Source organism: Nymphaea colorata, chromosome 13 (assembly GCF_008831285.2).
Source record: "Nymphaea colorata isolate Beijing-Zhang1983 chromosome 13, ASM883128v2, whole genome shotgun sequence".
Classification (NCBI taxonomy): Eukaryota; Viridiplantae; Streptophyta; class Magnoliopsida; order Nymphaeales; family Nymphaeaceae; genus Nymphaea; species Nymphaea colorata.
The window spans coordinates 9,063,161-9,084,084 of record NC_045150.1 but is presented as its reverse complement, the minus strand read 5'-3'; the positions used below and the strand labels follow the sequence as shown (position 1 = coordinate 9,084,084).

The following is a 20,924-nucleotide window of genomic DNA, read 5'->3' as shown; positions in this document are numbered from 1 at the left end:
TTTTTCAGTAAGAATGGAGAGTATTTTTGTTATAACTATATTAATGTATGACACATATAACCAGGTTCAACGGTGGTGTCCACCCTTCTGCTTTTGACAGTTGCTTTTAGAGGAGTGATTTCTTTACCGAAAGACCATGTAAACTAAATAGTAAGGAATGTGCACATAAGCCACCCAACAATCATGATACCGCTAACCCAGTCCGCAAGATTGCCACTTTCCATCCCCTTTTCTGCCTGATGTATCCTTCTGCGATCAATCGATTGGTCAAGTCATTACTCCGATTTCAATTATTTCAATGATCATTCAGGTATTGATCTTAAAAAAGCATTGTCAGAAATTGTAATTTCCTAATAAAATAAATATAGTTGGCTCGCTGAAAAGCTAGAGTTTTTACTTGATCAGGAATGTGTGACCTATACTCCATTCCGAAATGATTTATTGATCTGCCAATTGCCTTCATATTCTCATGACTAGGACTAGATGGGGGCTTGAAGTTGTTATCAACTGTGAACCCACAATGGGTTATTTACACATAGGAATGAGAAAATTTGTAAAAACCAAACAATTACGCGACCTCAACCTAATGTGACACGTTAGGATTATTTAGGTACTGTGTTAACAGAGGCGTTCAATTGAAGATCGTCATACATCCGCAATGAATGCCAAGGGCATTAACGTTCTTGCTCTTTTTCTGAATTCAACGATCTCCTGGGGACCTCCCCCAGCAGATCTGCGGCGGGAAAACGATCTCCTGGTGAAATTTTATTTCCCCACACTTGCGGCAACGTCACCATATGTCGTTCCAAGAAAACCAAATATCCAACGTTCAAAAAGATAACCTCGACCCCTCTGCACACACACAGATCTTGATCAACACCAGAATCCCTCTGAACCAGAAATTAAACTATGTGTTATCTCTGAGACCGAACCAGATCGTCCCCAACCTCCTCCCCTGACCTTGCACATTTCCCACCAGCCGACCGAAAAACTTAACGCCCGAGCCCTAGTCAGCTTCAGCTCCACAACCCTGCACGGGGAAGAGGCCCCTGGTTTTAGTCGGCTTCGATGCATGAACTTTCAACCTTACATATACGACACACTCGGTTTCTTACCAGCCAACCATAAAAAACAGATCATCATGACATACATAAACAAACTAAGAAAATACATATATAAAGCATGTTATTTCTCAACTTTTGTGACCCAAGGTTTCCCGATTTATCTCAAGGAAAGAAAGGAAATGTAGAACAAGATCTCCCTTGAGAATAAGGCTCATGGCGGGTTTCAATTGCGTGCCTCCAAGGCAGAGAGACACTAGAACTAGTTATACCATGAGTGTCAACTATACAGTTGAGAACTCAAGCCCCATCACAGGTACGAAAACAGGCAGTCCCCTGGAACTCTGAAGGATGCTTGGTGGACCTAGAAACATAGCAACAGAATATGAGTAATATAATGCAAAGATACGGCAATCACTTCAAAAACATTGCCTCCCAAATACTGACACCACGAGCAGATCTCCTCTTGGAACCTCAAATCTCTAAATGAAAGATCTGTTGTGCATCAGTGCCAACGACAAACAGAACCACCCAACTCGAATGCATATGCGAGTCCAGCTTTCAGATGAATAATTACCATCGGGAAGAAGTGAAGGAAATAAACAGACCCACTTTTTAACTATGATACCGTAAACATGCCTTCTAAGTAACATGGAATTGGAGACTGAAAGCCCAATAAACAACTATTGAAGAGTTTCAGTCTTTTGAAAGTCAACAACCATAATTTTCATCCATTTCCCCTCCCTTCCCTCCAGCAAGAAAATACACAGCAATCATGTGAAACTTTAAGCGAACTTATTAATTCAATTCCACCATTTGTCACATGATTCTCACGCCCCACTGGCATACAAACGGGTCCACTCCTTTGCTGCAAACATAAAAACCAACTATAAGCATACGTCTCTGAGGTGCATATCTATGTAAATGAGTGTCATATGTTAGACAAAGAGGGAAAACTTATCAACCAATGCCACGAGTACCCAAAATGTCCAGGTTAAACCAATTTACAGAAGCTAAGGCTTACCTGTTTCAACAGCTTCAGCTTCATTTGCTTTCCAATGCTTAGCAATGTTATCAGACAAAGGATCATCAGGATTGGGAGCACTCAACAATGCCTGGATGCTGAAAAATAAAAAGCAACCTAATAAATAACATGATCAAACCCATCTTAAATTTGGATATGACAATTGCAATATTGAGATTTACAGTACCTCAACAGCACAGTTCGGATCTGGAGAGCTGGACTCCATTTGTCCTTCAGAATATCTAAACATATCCGCCCAAGCTGCAAAAATAAGAATCCTCTTTATGGGAAGCACAAAAATTACATCACATCATGAAATGTGAAGAGTTGCTTGCCTTATCAATATTTGGGTGGTATATCTTCGTAAGAAAGCGAACCTGCCAAACAGAGTTGTGCAATTTCTCAAAGAAAGCAAAAAAAAAAATGGAAATGCTTGCAGCAAAAATGATGCAAGAGGCAGGCCATATCGTGCAGCTTGTACAGGAGCAAAACAAGAAAGCATGGACCTCTGTCAAAGGCCATACAGTGAAACCAATCAGGAAGGCAAAAAAATTTCCCGCATTTCACATATAGTGGTTAAGGCCTCTATTTGCAATTTTGCACCCAATGGGCTGCAGCTGTCTCTTGACAGAATAAAAAAATGCAGTATTATAAAGTTATAGGCCTATCCATAACCGTTATTTTCATTCTCACCCCTAGTGGTATTTGCAAACAAAAAGCACAAACCTAAACATAACCAAACTCAAGCCACTACTACAGTGATCAAGGCACCAGAAACAACACAGGTTGCCAACAGCTCGACATATTGCTTACACAGAAACTTGGAAGGTCTAACTATGTCCAGAATAAAAATGTATTGTGATAATCAGAAAGTGGCAAAAATGTCTTGATATGTAAAACAGGAGAGCAATCCCATTTTTCAACAGACACTCAAGAAGGTTGATTTCCATGAATGGTTCTCTAAAAAAAAATCATGATTGCAATCCAAAAACCAAAATGATAAAAAATAAGGCAGCTAACTTCAGGTAGAATGTACACAAAATACTGCCTGGAATTGTTTTTTGAATCTGTACAGAATCCTCTACCAATCTCTTTTCATCTTTGGATGAAAATTTTTTGAAAAACTACTAATTATTTCACTTTGAATTTCATATCAGTTCCTAAATACAGATACTTTAGAACTACTGATGAAAATCCCCATCCTACATGCTAAACCCCAATAAAATAGCCAATATTGACAAGAGTAACTATGGTTTCTATTTGGAAATTTTCTGAGTGAAGAACATCAACTTCCCCATCTTCCCCACTTCGCTTCCTTCAAGCCAATCTTTTTTGTCAAAATGACAACGAAAGTGGGATTTGTCACATCAAATACCACGAAGTCTCCTTCTAAGACATTTTCATACAAGTCATGTTTCTACTTTTTAGCAATACTTACCATTTACATACCTTGGATAATTGACAAGCTTAATCATGATAAGCAATTTATGCATATTTCTCACCAAATGGTCAATAAATCAACAACAAGTTGGTGTACACCTATAAATAGCCATTGCAGTTTCCATGACACTTATTGGTACTCTCTAAAAACTTTATTTCAATAAAAAACCAAGTAAGCAACATTGAGGTTTTAAAGGTAGACCACTTTGAATTCTCAAATAAAATCTTATCTTTACTGCAATCTTATATGCCTGTTAGTTGTCGGCTGTCACATGCATTCATAATTTGTGACACGCCTAACCATCTCTCAGTGTTTCAAGAAGCAGGGATGAAATAACTACCAAATCAATGCTAGATTTTTTTTTTTTTTGACCTCCCAAGAAGGAAAAAAACAAAACCTTATACTGGTGGCCAAAGTAGACTCTTAACATACCTTGGGTGCAGCCATGGGATATTCCTCCGGTAGAAACAGCTCCAACTTGAAAACACCACCTGAAGCATTGAAAAAATAATGAATTTAATAATATCACTTCACATGAGAATTCTACCTACATAGCTATGACAAATTGTACAGAGCCTGAGTAACCAATGCCTAAGGTATAACTATTACTGCTAATCCAAAAGAATAAAGAAAAAGAGACTAATGACATGGATGAACTGGTACACATGTTTTAGAACTTCCGTACTCTAAAACCTATACTAAGAAGTGCTTTGCCACTAAATGACAAACAGATACTGGCAACATCAATCAGAGCAATAATATTTCCACGAAGTCATCAACCACAGTATACATTCCAAAAGATATATTCACTATCGGCCGCAAATCTCTTACTCCATGACTACACAAGATGCCATCCTATACCATAAAGAATGTTCTGCCTTTCAGCAAGACCAAACTAGGAACTATAACTGGGAGAAATAAGAATTCTACCACAAAGGAAAAGAGAAACAACGCTGATGGAGCCAGACATATAAATCAGGCAGGCAGCAGTGATTAGGCCATCTAAATATGGTAATAGAAAAGGAGGTAAGGCTGGCCTGCAGTTCTTTATTTTTTTTCTTCATGTATGCATATGTGTGTGAATGCACATACGTGTGCCTGGTGACTAGCACAGGACTCGGGATCCAGAATGGGGCACAAAGAGCTCAAGGACTGTGTTCAAGGCCTGCCAGTGCCTTCTCTGAACACATTATTTTGTTAGATATTTATGTCTTAAAGTGCACAAGTGCCTGCACGGAGTCATATGCAATTTCACTATTGACAGCAGCTCAACAAAAGTACTTTGCTAGGGATATAGCAACAAGATAAAACAGCATACCTTCATAAGGAGACTGAGTTGGACCAAGGATCATCACATTAAAATATCTCATGTTGTCTTCAGAAGGAGATGCACTAATACCAGGTGCTGAATGAAAAAGGAACAAAAGGAAATAAGATCTATGACAAACAATATATTCACGTTGGCCAAAATATCACCAATTTCATCATGTTTCTTTAAGACATGAATCAGAAATTACTGCATCCAAAAAGTTTACTGCTGAGAAGTAAACTAAAGCATCACTTCTCTCGTCTTTCAACTGAATTTTCAATGGCTGTGCATTATAACCATACCAGCAACATATCTTAGACATATGACATTCCAGACTATTTCAAATAATAATATGACAGTAACAGCAACAATCCAACCATGGTCTTCCCTAGATACCATCACGTAAGTATCACATATGACATGGTAACCACCAGGAGACATGGAGTGTGCTAAAGGGGCCTTTTCAAAAACCAGGGAAGCTAAAACTAATAAGAGCCACAGTTTCGGCCAAAAATAACTATGTTCACTTCCAACAGTGCAGGAAAAGAAACTCTCTATCAAATTACCAGTACGCGATTACCAGAGCAATATCCACCCTCTTTCAGCCAATTGTTGCAGTCTTGCAGACATACAATATCTAGCATATGGAAAACCGAGTGTACAAGAAAAGAGAAAAAAGCACTAAAAATAAGAGCCGAACCACAAAAGCTCCAACCTAATTCCCCATTCTGTAAGCTCTAACAACAATGTACCCACAAGATTCACGACCACGTTTTGAGGAAAAAACTATTTTCATACAAGTAAAAATGTCAACATCAAACAAACAGCATATTCTAACCGTAGAAGAAGTGTTCTGTATCACTGCAGTAACATCAGTGCAAAAATAAAAAAACAAACAGAGTGGTGATGACCATAATTAAGAGCACCGGATCTAAACTCATTCCGATTTTAGGCCCTCCTGATGCTCTATCTATAAAATGACATCGTGCAATGATAAGCAAAACAGATGCTGGAAAAGTGCCCAGATTACCGTGTTTCCGATCGCTTTGGTGCAAAAAAATCTAAGAGATAAAAGAATAAATATATAACATTTAAATCGAAAATTGCAATATCAATTTTAAGGTAGCCTAACAAAACAACTGCAAAACCTAAGAAACAAATGAAACGCACGACTGATTGACAGCCACTGTTTTCGTAAAAATAGTAAATGAAAAGCATAAACCCTAACTACTGCAAAAATGCACACACGAAAACAAACCAGAGCTTCTAAGAATTAAAAGCCGTTCAAAAAACTTTCAAGGGTGAGAAAATTCAACATCAAAAACAGAAAATGGTGGAAAAAAAGGCAATCGGGCCGATCAAACAGATGGATTCCCTTTGCCAGTCAACCGGATTTAAGGACGAGAAAATACCTGGTTCGCTGAGCAGACGCTGAGTTTCCTGAGGGAAAGCACAGAACGAAAAGGAGAAAAACCCGGTCAGAACAACACAAACCTTAGGAATCCAAGGAAAACTAATGATCTGAGCAGACACGAACTAGAAAAACCGGAATTGCTCAAAAAGCTCAACCAAAAAAACGAAATAAAAAACGATTGAGGAGGAACCGAGGGTCACCTTGATGATCCTTCGAGGCAGGTTGCTATTCGCCATCTCGAAATTCTGCGACTGAGAGAGCGAACGAGCACGCGAGACTCGAGAGAGAGAGAGAGAGAGGGAGAGAGAGAGAAGGAGGCCTCCGTCTGAGACACGGGAGAGAAGTGGTGGTGATTTTAACCGCGGGCCAGCAAGAATTACCATATGACCCTAAAATTTTCTTTTTTATTACCAAAATGTCATCATTTAGTGCATTTACACCATTTTGGTTTCCGCTAATTAGCCTCGTCGATATGGATCATGGATGGACGTCACTTTCCAAAATTACTCATAGGTGCTCTGACTTTTCCTTTATTCGGGTGAGTAAGAAGACTTCTAAAATTACGTTCAACCAAATCTTATGGTTTAGTGTCTTATTTTATGATTTAGTGTCGCTGCCATGCTTTAACTTATATATTAATTTTTTTTTACAACAAAAAAAATGTTGTCATAAAAGGTTTGAATAAAAACCTTATCAACTCTCTCTCAACTCAATTGTTTCACCAACTTTCTCGAAAAAACGCAACTTAAGGCGATAGGAATAAGTAGTGACATACTCACGTTACTCACGTTTTCTTTTATGCATATGACTGATAATCATTTTTCTGAAAAATGAAGTGTTGTCCGTAAAGGTAGGTCTCTAGTTCGATTGTCGTAGGCGTTATGTTTATGTGTTTAAGGTGGTAGGACGCAGCATTTAAGTTGAAGGGTGCACCGTTGCTATCGCTAACACCAACGCAATTCAAGACCCTGAAGACAAGAAAAATAAAGGTCTTTGAGTCTCATTTCGAGTGGTGGGATGAACCTCTCGCTCACCCAAAGTGAGACCATAAGCTAATGCTTTTAGTGTTGTTAAAATCAAATCGGTGGCAAACCAACGACATGAACTTGCCGACATGTCAAGGCACTTTGCATGTTGTGCCTACGTACCTATCTTTATATTAAAAGGGCATTTTGGTAATCTTATTAAATGAAATTTTTTTTATGCTTCATTTTTGCCCTTATTAGGAAGGAATCTTCTACTTAATATGTAATGGTATTATAGTTATCATCAGTCCATAACGTGGAACCATAAGTTGCAAATGTTGTGTCTTAGTTGTTATATGTTTGAAAATAATTTACTTACTAATGTTGTTGTAGCATTAGGCATGAAGTATTAATTGTAGGACTAGGCCTGAAGAATTAGTTGGGGAGCATCTAGGTTTTAAGAATCTCTAAGCTCTTTTATATCTATACATCCCAGAAAATAAAATTTATGCCCTTTTTTCCGTAAAGGGGTTTAGGTAAACTTACCCCATATTGTTATGAAAGTGAACTATCTTATTCCATGTCCGATGCACACCCTCAAATCATGGGGGCTTTGTTTGTGACATGACGTGACGTGATGTTCCCTACCATAATAAAATGTGGTTGCTAGATTCTAAGCATTTGCTAAGGGTTTGTAGGGGCAATTGACCACACATATTCACACAAATTGTTTATTAATACATCAACACTTCATAACCTGCATGTTGATTCCTCAGTTAAAAATTTATATCTATTGCTACGAGGTTGACATTAAATTCTTCAACCTGACATTCAGACTGGACCTAAAATTTTTAATTGTTGAGAGAATTTAACGTCTGATTGCCGGCTTTGATCGACTGTTCGTTTGCCTGAGGTTCATCTTCCAGTTGGGATCTTCCTTTTCTTTTACCTCATATATATATAGAAACTAGATGATAAGGTCAAGATAACAACCAAACTTTTTAATTTTTTTAATTAAATTTATTTTAAATAAAATGTAAATATCTTAATATATTTATAAAAACTACATTAATATAAAACATATTTTGGTTCAAGTTATTTTTATGAAAAAATATCACAAATGTTCAACTTAATATATGTTTACATCAACCTATTCTTAAAATCATATATGGATGAAAAAACAAATTTAAACATCAAAATTAAGATGTCTAGTTTTCATTCCTGACCTAAGCCTCATATATAGTTTCTACCAATATATATATATACACACACACAAATGGTGCCCTATATAATCCCGAACTTAGCCCACCTTGTTTGTTATTGGGCTGCAAGGCAGTAGGCTGTATTCAAGACCTTAAGAGCCAGTTAGGTGCCTACTATTTTTTACTAACATTTCTTTTAGTATTCTTTCTATTTTTACCTATACATTTCAAATGATTCCTGGCCGGACATGGTTAAATTATATATATATATATATATAATAATATATATAATTAATTTTAATATAATATATATATATTAATAAAAATAATATAAAATGATATATCATGTGAACTGAGGCTGGCCCGGTGCATATTTTTTTGGGCCCGAGCCGGCCTGGGTGCCCAACTTTAGTTCTTCACACGTTATTACTTGAAGAGTATAAGCAATGTATGTGGCCACATCTGATCTAAATCAAACCAATTCGGGCAGGTTATAACCACAAAACTGGGACAGAAGTTTATGCCATCAACATTCAAGAGTAAAGTTATCATGAAAATCGACACCTTCCACCTTTTCTTTTAACTTAAATTAAATAGCTTCAAGGGACGTTGTGTTGTGAAATTGAAGGTAAGGTGGCTCACATTTAAAGGATTTTGAGAATTGAATTATATGGTTGCTATCACACAATGTTATTCATTTTGACACTTGATTTGAAAGATGTACTATATGTCCACTCAAATTGACATATAAGGATGTATAATTGAATTTTTTGCTAAAAGCTGCAAACGTTTAAAAACAAAAAAACTTAATAAAAAAAATCGACTTTATGAGGTGGTTTAACACATGAAACACTTTGTGAGTATTATTTTAATTTGTTTTAAAAATTAAAGGAGATTCATAAACACCATATTTTAATTTTAGTGTTCTAACTACCAAACAATCTTTATTTTTCTTTCTTCCTCTTAAATTTTAAGTCCTAAATGATCAAGAAAGAGCGAGATCATTAAAAAATCTCTTGTAGACTCACAAACACCATATTCTAGCACTACCGGCCGACGCTTCGATAAAATGACAACAAAATTCATGTTGAAAAAAAAAGTCCGATACATACTGCACCTGCTGACGCGTATCAGCCGATACAGTGTATCGTTCAAGTTTCCGATACGAGGCCTAACTTATTTTAGAAACACTGGACGAAACTTTAAAAAAAACAGGTGTTTTTTTAATCAAACGAGTTCCTTAATTTTGTATATTATATTATTACTACAGCAACGGTGAAAGAGGGCATTGATGTAGTTTTCTAAAATTTCATGGCCACCTACGAAAAGAAAAAGAAGAGGAAAAAGGAGGGTGCCCCACGCGTAAGAACAACGCTAACGTGGCGGTGGGTTAGGTCATCGAACTTCAAAGGGATCTTACGTTGTCCAAACTGTCCCTAACAACTTCCACAAATGACGCGGGCGTGCCCGTGGAGGGGCCAGCGGGCAAGTAGTCGGGGGGCGTCGACGTGAACAAGTTCCGGAACTTGATCTCGTCTGGCTACCACCGGGAGCCTTCATTTCACGAACTTGGTCTGATTTTTCGCCATGGTTTTCTCAATGGTACCAAATGTGTTGGAGTGGGGTCAGAGGAAAGGTCCTCAAGCTCGTTCTCAGAGAGGGAATTTTCAATAAGGGCAAGGACAAGATCGTCAGGTCACGCCATAAAGATCGGTATTGGAAAAACTTAATTCTCCATATGGTATAAGTTTTAGTTTTGGATTGACTTCTTTTTTTTCACGTATATCACATGCACAACTTTTTGTTAGATGTTTTAAAAAGTTCCGTTGCCGGGACTCGAACCCGGGTCTCTCGGGTGAGAGCCGAGTATCCTAACCAACTAGACTACAACGGATTGGTTACTTTGCATTCATTTTATAAATTGAAAACCCAGAGAATATTTATTACTAGATCGTTCCATCGCCGATCTCAGACCCCCTCCTCCTAATTCAATCTAAAATTAATGCTATTGGGGTTCTCAATTTGTGTTCCAAAAATACACCTTTCCTTTCTATGCAGTCTTGGATTTAAAACATGAGGCTATCAAACACGACCTACTTGTTTTCGGAGACTAAATAGTTCCAAACTCCTGGTTACTTACATCCACGATCCACCGTTGTTAAAAGTGGTTCACGAAAGCAAAATGTTTTAGAGAATTGCGTCAATCAAATTGAAAGGAAAGTCATTTGTGACTCAAAGCAAGTTAAAATCATATTACTTTTTACTAACAAAATAAAAAGCCAAGTAAGAAAAACTAGATAAACAGATAAAAAAACATAAGTAATAGAAGGTCCACAAGATATGTCGCATGTCTTCGTTGAACGGAAAATGGCTTATCAAAGGTTATTCAAATTCAAATTCAAATTCACAGGTGATTTATGCCTCCTTTCTTCTTAGAAGAGCATGCCCCAGGCTCCTTTTTCTTTTCCAGGTTGAAAATATCTTTATTTTCTCAGAAAAATGAGGTCCTTTTCCGGACATACAACGGAAATACATGGACTGCCGACGAAATTTCCTTCTTACCGACGGAACTGTCCCTTGGTTCCAACTGTTCCAACAGCGTTTGTTCGCCGTCCTGTTCCTGTCTGATTGAGCTCCAAAAATCGACTGATGACTCGAATCGTGCCGGGAAGGGCCGCCAGGAACTTTCGAAAATGAGTGCCCCGTTCCAAGCGGGCGTCGCCGTCCACCACCGCTGCGGCCTACACCCGCCGTCACCGGCCGCGCTAGAGCAGAAACTCGTTGTCTCCGGCGGGGTCGCTCTCTCCGGGCATGTGAGGATCAGCGGGGCCAAGAACTCGGCGCTCCCCATCCTTGCTGCCACTCTCTGCTGCGATGACGCCTCCGCCATTTCGCGTGTCCCCGACCTCCTCGACACCCGCTCGATGGCCGCCGTCCTGCGTTCGTTGGGAGCCCGAGTCGAGTGGCCGGAAGGGGCCGACGGTGGGGAGTTGGTGGTGGACGCTTCCGCGGCGGGAGCGGGCCCTCCCTGCTCCAATGAGCTCGGGAAGACGCGCGCCGGGTTCTTAGTGATCGGACCTTTGCTCGGTCGGTTCGGCGAGGCGGAGGTCGGCTTACCCGGTGGGTGCAACATCGGTGCGCGACCCGTCGATTTGTACCTCCGTGGTCTCAGAGCGCTTGGCGCCGTGGTCGAGATGAAGTGGGTACTCTTCTTGCCTTTCTTCTTTTCATCATATTGTTCAGAAAATTGGGTTTTCCTCCATTCCTTTGTATGCTTGATGGGTTTCTTCTATGGTTTTTCGTTCTGAAAGCCCGAAGACTTCTGTTTTGTTGTCTCTCTCGGGCTGTGAAATGGTCAGTTGTCTCATGTCTGGTTATTTTTTGTGCGTGGTTTTAGCTTAATAGGACGAACATGGTTGGTTATTCTTGTTTTGAACTTGGACTTCAAGTTGGCGGTTCATTTGTTCTGGATCATGAGAACTCTTGCTTTGTTTTCTCATGTAGCTCTTATGAACTGACCGACTGTGAATATTGAGCCTTTAATTCTCCTGGAGATATGCAGTTCGAATTAGCTTACTCGAACGCCATTCTCTAGTAACCTCCTCAGTATAAGAAGACGAAAGAAGAAAAAGGTAGAGGAATAACTTAAATTTGCCCCTCTTTTAGATAATCAGATTTAAACAAATGCATACTGGAACGTGAATGGTTCGAGAGAACAAACAGAGGTTGGCTGGCAAAAGCAAACCCGGTAAGGAATGAATCCTCTTTTTTGACCCATCCAGCTAATTATCTGGACTGAGTATTCTGCCTCATATGATCCCTCCAGCTAATTATTTGGGCATCCTTTCATAATGCCCCTCTAAGTTCTGTATTCCCGTATCTTTAATTTCTGTGAGACCAGAGACTTTCTATTGCAAATGAAGTTGTCAATGACATGGAAACTAATGTGTAAAGCGTTACGTAGTGGGCGAGAAGATTCTAAAGAAATACTTCTGCTGGACAATGGTAGGCCTAATATTCCATTGCTGGTACTGTGTTTGAAAAACCAACTGCACGAGCAATGCGGTTGATAAATCTTTACGATGTCTATGCTCGTACAGCATTGTCCCGTTAATCTAAGTTGAAGTCTTAAGACTCTTAACCCGTTCTTTAAGGCAACAGGTGATCTTCTTTGGTTGATGAACTCAAAGATGTTTTGCTGTTTAATTGGTGGCGTGGACTTCTGCCGTAGCTCGAAGATTTGGACTTCCAACTCAAAAAAGATCTGCTGTTACGTTTGCAGGCAAGATAAAGTTGTTGCATATGCTGCAAAAGGCAAGCGACTCACAGGAGGGACATTTTATCTCAATTATCCTAGTGTAGGGGCAACTGAAACTCTGATGATGGCAGCCTCCCTCGCAGATGGAGTCACTGTCCTCTTGAATGCAGCCAAGGCAATGCTTATCCGATTTTCTTTCTTCCTTCATTTCAGTCTTAGCAACCAACTACATGGTTTTTACTTAACAACCAACCAGATGGTTTTTACTTGCTCACTCTTGATCCTAACTACACTACAGGAGCCAGAAGTATCTGATCTTGCTGAATTTTTAACTGCTTGTGGAGCACGGGTGCATGGTGCCGGGACAAGTATAGTTACAATCAAGGGTGTGAGCAAGTTGCATGGCACAGAGTTTACTATTATACCTGATAGAATTGAAGCTGGTACCTTTATGGTTGCAGCTTCAATTACGTGCTCAAAGTTATCAATGTCACCTGTTATTCCAAGACATTTAACCTCTGTTATCGACAAGCTTTCTGCATCTGGTTGTACGATTACTCAAACAGGGCGCTGTAGCTTGGAGGTGTGGATGTTCTTTTCTGTAGATTTGCTATTATTGGAAACTAGTCTTTTTTAATTTTATTCCAAATTTGGGAACTTATCATATTTTCTGATGCATGCTGGAAGGTTTCAGCCCTGAAGTCAAGACACAGTGCTGGCCTTCGGGGTTTTGATTTCAAAACGTGCCCATATCCAGGATTTCCCACTGATCTGCAGCCTCAGTTTATGGCCTTGTTATGTACATGTAATGGCTCAAGCCTTGTGGAAGAATCAGTTTTTGAATCTCGCATGACTCATGGTATGTGCAGTACCTGGTCCTGGGATATACTTTCTGTAGTTCTGAAGCTCAACATGGATGGTTCTTGTAAATTCCTTGCTGCATCGATACTTTCTTAGTACCCGACTCTGTGGCTGCAGAAGATGAAGTTGCCTTTATTTGCTTGATAATCTGTATATTGTGCTTTGCTTCTGTGACAGTGGAGGAGCTTAAAAAGCTTGGAGCAAAAATACATGTTTGTAGTCGGCATGTACTGGTCAATGGAAAGGATCGGGGAAGGTACAGTTTGGGATTTATTTCCGTTGCAATGGTTCATAGATTTCTTGGAAAACCACAAAAAAGCAGGTCATGCATCATATATATCTTCAATTTTGCAACATTATGTCGTTGTTTTTTTTCTGCAGTTTGTTGTTTGGTGCGCCTGTTATGGCTCATGATATCAGAGGTGGAGCCGCCTTGGTCCTGGCCGGCATGGCAGCCGAAGGAACTACGGAGGTGCTTGGAGCACAACACATCGAGAGAGGATATGAAAATTTTGTAGCTAAGCTTAACAGTTTAGGAGCTAGTATCAGGAGAAATCAAGATGCACAACTCACGCTTTCATCAATTATGTAGAACAACTTTTTCATATGAAATCTCCAAATCCAGCATCAAAAAACGTCAAAATAAGTTAATTGCTTCTAAGTTCCGAACCGTCTCTTCTTGCCTTCCCACAGATTCTTTCTTTTTATAGTCAGAGCATGCTTAGGCTTCCTTCTTCGTCCTCCTTTGGATCATCGCAAAATCTGCAATATTTGCAAGTCAGCGTAGATATTTCTTGTTAATTATCCTGACCCAAGGAAAGATGAAGCAGCAAGAAGTTTGGGAAGTCGGCGGAGGACGCTTCTAAAATGTTGACATATCCAAAGATATTTCCAAATGCTCCTATCTATTGTTGTCATGTTTGAATGTTGAAGGTGTACAGATTCACCTCTGCATGCAATATTGTATATAGAAGCGAATATTTAACTTCCCCATTCTCTGTGTTATTTCTTGCTTTTTCGCAGGTGATAGGAGGAAACCAAGAACGAATCAGATGCCACAAAGAACCAAGGGCTCAATTGGTTGATTCTTTAATTTGTATGTCGAATCTAAATCGATGTCTGTACTCTTAAAACCCAGTTTTCTTTCTTCACGGTTGTCCCTCGTGTATGCATCACACAACACAAATGTGTAAAATTCTTCACTATCCATTGGCAATGGTCCTGCTGATCTTCAACTACGAGTCATCGTGGTGAGCACGAAAACTCGGCACCAAAACTGAACGCTGCCGTGGATTTCCACTGTTCAATCCTGCTTCCCAGGCTCAAATTGGCCTTTTTATGGCAAAAAAGCGGGAGCGGCCGGAGATTCAACGATGGCAGCCGATTCATGGGTTGGAAATAAATAAATTTTTTTATTACAGTTTAAAAACGCATGTTCGTTAATCTTAAATTTACCCGAAATCGCCAGGTGGAATCGGCCTACGACGGGTACGTGTCGGTCAATATCTACAACATTGTTTATGCCCATTCCCAGTCTTTGGGCAAGTGGATGATTTCTTCAAAAAATCTACTGGCAGCTTTCTATAACATGACGTTAGCATGACATTGTTAAAATTTTATATACAGTCTCATTCTTTGCGGTTTGATTTCTCTTTTCATTATCTATGAACAGTTGTCCACTTGTCCTGAACAGGATAATTAACAAGGCATTCGTGGAATGTCCCAATCGGCTGAGGTTATATGAACATGATGCCAGGCAGTCGAAGCATGATATTGTTATTTTTAAATGAATATTTAGCATATTTATAGAGTGGTTTAGCAAGTGTTTTGTCTTATTTTTCGAAGAGTCACAAACACAAACTTTGTTTTACTATTGTCAAACAACTCTTTAGACCGTATTTGATAACCTTGGATCTTACATCCGAGAGAATCTGAGATTTACGGATCTAACATCAAGGAAGGTGGATATCAAGCACGTGAAACCGCAACTATTGAACGAATCCACCGGCTTAGGCTGGAAGGAAATAACCCAGAAACACAACTGCATCTATACACTCGTTAAAACGAACAGGTTCATAAAGTAACAAAACATGTAACTACGACGCTAGCATAATCACTCGACATGTGAGGCAAATGAAAGAAGAAACTGGAAGAGCTAACACGCAGATAAAGGACCGGAGGGAAGAATCCACACAGAGCCCAAGAGTGGAAAAAAATACAGCCATGTTGTACAGACTTCCCAGAGCAGACAGCACACAAATTCCCTATCCTCCAAGGAAAGCAGCTTGTAGCTACCAATGACCTATAACTCTCATTGAACCCAAACACACTGCACTTTCCTAATACACACCAGTACACCTTGCACCCTTCTTCTTGATCCAGAAAGCCGTAACGATCTTCATTACTGCAGAGAAAGAGACAAATTATTGGTCAGAGCGTACAAAAGTTTGGTAAACAAGAATCAAGCCTATTAGCTTGACTTATCAACTCCATAATGCTCACCTCTGCACCTTCAACTGTCGCACCGGCAGAGGTCTCCATCTTTTGTTGGTCTTCAGCTGAAATTCGTACATTGGAAAAAGGAAAATTATAGAGGTCCAACGGCACAGGAAGCCATTTCGTTCAAATAGAATAGCATCAACGTTCCAGAATGCAATAAAAGGAACATGAAAGACATAAAACAAAGAAAATTTGAAAGGGAACATATATCAATATTAAATTCCTATTTTTAATTATTCTTACTATAGCTGGAAGAAGGGCGTTTATAGTTTATTATTGAACACTCCACTTTTACTTTTCTCAAGATAATATTAACATTTCATGTATTTTTTTTATGACTTCCAACGACTCAGAAGGGGCATCTGCATGCAAAATGCGAAGCAAATTGCACATTCAAAAATTTCTTATACATGGTCATTTTGACAAAAATTATATAAGAAACAATTTCGACCTCTCCCACAAAAGCTGTTCAAGTTTCTTAAAATGTAACTAATTCTATTAACTGCTATTCAACATTCTCCATTTTTCCAGTATTTGTTTTCCCGTTTTCTTTGATTCTCTTTAGATATATGTATCATGTATAAGTTATTTCATCTTTGAATCTTCAAATTTTTAAGAAAATGTTTATGATGGAAACAGATTTTTTGTTTTCTTTTATCTTTGGAGAAGTTTAAAGAATAAAACTTTAAAATTAAGCAACTTTGCAATCTGATGATAAAACGTAAGAATCATTCTTTACAATTTACACATAATGACATAAAGCATTAACTTGAAATAAGTTTTGAGTTCTGTACATTACATATATAGATGTACTGTATATAAATTTATAAGTAATATATATTTAAAATAAAAAGTATATCATATAATTATAAATTAGTACAAATTTCTTCTCAATGATTTTTTCCATTCAGCACATTCACCTGGCTCAATCTGCCATTTTCTAGTTTTTTTTTATTATTATTATTATACACACAGATCTGCAGAATCTAAACAATATCCATACCCCCATCTTCTGGGATGTCAGATGTCCACAATGTTAAGTTGTCCCTCAGCAGTTGCATAATCAAAGTACTGTCTTTGTAAGATTCTTCGCTCAAAGTATCGAGTTCAGAAATAGCCTCATCAAATGCTTGTTTTGCAAGGTGGCAAGCTCTACATCACGAAAGGTAGGAAGGCAATATCAGAGATCACAAGTTTTCATATAATTGGGTAGTTATTGTTGCACAGTTAGGAAATAAAATTGTCAAGGAAGTCGAAGACAATCACCTTTCAGGCGAATTCAAAATCTCATAGTAGAAAACTGAAAAATTTAGTGCCAAGCCCAATCTAATAGGATGGGTGGGTGGCAAATCAGCTTCGGCTGTAGTGGAAGCTGCCTGCAAAGAGACAATTACACAAGCCAGCACCAAATGAGCCCCATTTTCATTACGAAAACTCATGTCAATTGTGGAAATCAAAAGCCTCTTCCTCCTGTATTTCTTTTTGGAGAAGCAAATCTTATGTCTGATATGAAATGTACATCACGTTGCTCAATCACCACTACAAAACAAGTTTTAGCGAATCAGTAGCCATTGCTTGTCTAAATTAGCAGTTACCTGAATTCATGCAAAATACAATCACTTGTGACCCATAAAATATTATTTCAACCATCCAAGTAGAATCTCAGTCTGACTAAAAAAGGAAACCTCGTGCTTCACGACAGCATATCGACTATTGACCAACAAAGGCATTAAACAGAACATGCAGAAACGTTATTCTTCTCTGTCTAGGAGAACCAACACAATATTCTTAAAATGTGTAGTTGGTGTTTGTTTTTAAACCCAAAAAAACAAACATGGGACAAATTGTCATTAAATAACAAGTGGTGGGCAAGCAGAAATTTCATCTTGCCAACAACAAGCCAATTGCTGAGACAATACTTGCAACAACAAACTGCGCACCTACTTTTGTTTTTTTCTTTTAGCTGGAGGGCAATGAGGTTGTGGAGTGTATTGCATGGTAAGCAACAGTAAAAACTCAATAAGCAAATTATATAATCAAAATCATCAATTAAACTGAATTAAGTTAGATTTTGCTCAAAACAGAAAGATCCTATCCTCTTTGACCCATTTCCAACTGCAAACATTTCAGCCATCGGATAGAATGATAAAACACTAATCTTTAAACTTTAAATGAAGAATTCAGTGCATCATAAACCAACACAAGCCGTTCAACTAAGTCAGAAAGCACTTCAAATACAAAGCATGTTCTCTACAGCTTGATAGATTGCCAAGTTCCCTTATGCCCGTTTCAACTTCTCTGGAAGAACTACCAGTGGTAAATTTTCATGAGATATTCTGCATTATTGAAGTCCTACATCCTACAATATTCACATTCAAACATGTGTTCAAGGATCCCCAAAATCTGTTAGTTTTTGGGCAAGATTTTATGCTGCTATGTTATGTTCTGAAGTGAAACTTCCAGGTTTTTTTTTCAAAAAAAGGAAGCCGGTTATCTAAGACCTTACCTCATAAGCTTTCAGTGATTGATCTGCGGCCTCCTTCCTCTCATTTCCAGTCTTGAACTCAGCCAAGTATCGATAGTAATCACCCTTCCTATGAAAGCAAAAACAAACAGAGAGGTGAAAGTTAGAAAAACCTAAAAGACCTAAAAGGAGAAACATTGTAACCATAAAAATGAAAAGGGATTTCTTACATCTTGTAGTAAAACACAGTAGCTTCACCAGCAGGAGATGAAGGTATTAGATGCTCATCGATGACAGTCATTACATTTCCACATATACTTGACAGTTCTGATTCCACCTTCTGGCGATAATCCCGAATCCTTTTTGCATTCACTTCATTCCCTTTTGCCTCTTCTTTCTGTTCAATTGATGAGAGTATCCGCCAAGAGGCTCGGCGAGATCCAACGACATTCTTGTACCCTACGGAGAGTAAATTTCTCTCCTCCACTGTCAATTCCACATCCAAATATGCGACTTTCTTCATTGCATCAACCATTTCTAGAGATAGAAAGTGCATCAATTAGCATCCGTAATCATTCTAGGGAAGAAATGAAAGTACAACTATTTAAATCCTCCAAAAAGAAAAGATCGACGCTGTCTGAAGTTACTAAATTTTCACTATTAACATTTCGAGAATAAAAAAGGGATCAGATACCAGCATTTCAATCTTGAAGAAGGAAAGAAAGAAAATAGCATCCGGAATATGTATGTATGTATGTATGTATGTGTGTGTGTGTGTGTGTGTGTATATATATGTATACACACACACACACACACACGCACCATTGCAGGCTTCTGCTCTTCCATTTTCTATGAACTTTCATCTGCTTAATGTCCAAAAATTGCCATTTTTATGGCAAAAGACTTCATGAACAACCTACCTTCCTAGATGTCCAAATAGTTAAGAGGCACAGAATAGACTGACTGGAAATCCCTGTCACCGTCAATTTGACCTTGAACTCACTACTAGAAGAAATATATGGCGGAACAAACTATCACATACCTCCATCACCATCAACCTCCTCTTTAAAAGAGAAACACTATTCATAAATGCGAAATTTCGACGATAAAACGACTGAACCTAAAAATTCTGAAATATGAAAAAGAACAAACTAAATGACTAAACTTTAAAGTCTTTTAAATCCCCACCCAGTACGCCTCCAAGCGGTTCATTCCGTCCGCCTGACCTTTCCATCATAGTTAGACAAAGAGGAAATAAAACTTTACCCGATAACACAAATAAAACCAAAGAAACCACCGCAGAGAGAGAGAGAGAGAGAGAGTCCACCTATCAGTCAAATGGTGACAGAAGAAGCATAAATGCAAGCCAAATATCCAATTACAGAAAGGTAGCAGGAATAGAAACCATAGCTAACATCTGCCAATGGAACCGCAGAAAGAGAGGAAGAAAATAAGCACCATCATAGCGCTCGGCCTGCTCGGCAAGCTTAGCGAGGTAGACATAGCTCTCTCGATCCTTCGACGACGCCATGCCCGATCTCTCCTTCCTCCTCCTCGGTCTCCCTTCTCTTCCTCCCCCTCAATCCGAACAAACGCGGACAGAAAAGTGAGAGAAAAATCGAATCACAGGAAGAAAGCGAAAAAGAAAAGGCCTTTCCTCCCTCCCCGCCCCTTTTTTCACGGTGAGCGGTGGGTTGGAAGTGCCCGCTTTTATGCAGCCGGGATTCTTCCGAAATGACTTTCCTATCCACAAGCTTGATAACATATGTCTCCCATGTCCTTACCGGAGGGACCCGTAGTTTAGTCCGCCCTTCGGGTTAAGGAACCACCATGTCGCTTAGCTTAGCTCGGTCGCTTCAGCTGGAGAGGGACGCGAACTAATTGGACGCGACCCGAACCTCGTATTGAGGGTTCCAAAAAAAACTCCGCTCATGCTGGACTCGTTTATAAATGAGTCAATAAAATACTCCAAATGATAAACTAATCGAGTTTGAGTTTCAACAACTTGGCTTGTTTATTTTATGCTCGACTTGACTTGCAAACCCATACTTTATATAATATTATCAAAACCGATTTCACAAGTAACACGAGTTAATGCTAAATGAGTCGAATTCGAGCTCGATTTTATATAGTTCGAGCCAAGCTTGAGCTCAAGGTGGCCAAGCTCAGGCTCGACTCGGCTTGTGTGCAGCCCTATATTCGAGTGAGCATGAGGAATCTCAGCACCTATTAAAGCCCTTCTCATACTTTGCAACGAAATCTTGGTAGTTATAACATCATCATTTAACTTAAGTGTCATGCATGTCATAAATTTTATGTGTCAAAGGATGTATTTTATGTGCCTTGTTTGGATGAACATGAGAGATCCACTCTTCACGGTAACGCTGCCTTTAGCAAAAATAAGGACTTCACCACTAAAATAGATC

The 20,924-nt window shown here is 38.9% G+C and overlaps 3 protein-coding genes and 1 non-coding gene across 4 annotated transcripts; 1 reads left to right on the top strand and 3 right to left on the bottom strand.

Moving 5' to 3' along the window:
• Positions 1–1,651: 1,651 nt before the first annotated feature.
• LOC116267024 (ubiquitin-conjugating enzyme E2 36) lies at positions 1,652–6,587 on the bottom strand. The gene is made up of 8 exons (XM_031648570.2): positions 6,450–6,587; positions 6,248–6,275; positions 4,845–4,931; positions 3,959–4,017; positions 2,421–2,462; positions 2,273–2,346; positions 2,086–2,183; positions 1,652–1,929 (listed from the first exon to the last, which is right to left on the bottom strand). Exons 1-8 carry the CDS (start codon positions 6,483–6,485, stop codon positions 1,892–1,894), a joined length of 462 nt encoding a protein of 153 aa, XP_031504430.1. The 5' UTR covers positions 6,486–6,587; the 3' UTR covers positions 1,652–1,891.
• Positions 6,588–10,237: 3,650 nt separating this feature from the next.
• TRNAE-CUC (transfer RNA glutamic acid (anticodon CUC)) lies at positions 10,238–10,310 on the bottom strand. The gene has a single exon. It is a non-coding gene; the product is annotated as a tRNA-Glu (tRNA).
• Positions 10,311–11,017: 707 nt separating this feature from the next.
• On the top strand, positions 11,018–14,677 carry LOC116267086 (uncharacterized). The gene is made up of 6 exons (XM_031648652.2): positions 11,018–11,615; positions 12,699–12,849; positions 12,973–13,257; positions 13,362–13,533; positions 13,713–13,791; positions 13,917–14,677. The coding sequence occupies exons 1-6, from the start codon at positions 11,110–11,112 to the stop codon at positions 14,125–14,127; spliced, it is 1,404 nt and encodes a 467-aa protein (XP_031504512.1). The 5' UTR covers positions 11,018–11,109; the 3' UTR covers positions 14,128–14,677.
• An 883-nt stretch (positions 14,678–15,560) lies between these two features.
• LOC116267103 (14-3-3-like protein B) lies at positions 15,561–20,194 on the bottom strand. The gene is made up of 7 exons (XM_031648676.2): positions 19,957–20,194; positions 18,729–19,035; positions 18,541–18,628; positions 17,301–17,410; positions 17,038–17,186; positions 16,038–16,093; positions 15,561–15,939 (listed from the first exon to the last, which is right to left on the bottom strand). Exons 1-7 carry the CDS (start codon positions 20,027–20,029, stop codon positions 15,937–15,939), a joined length of 786 nt encoding a protein of 261 aa, XP_031504536.1. The 5' UTR covers positions 20,030–20,194; the 3' UTR covers positions 15,561–15,936.
• Positions 20,195–20,924: the final 730 nt, after the last annotated feature.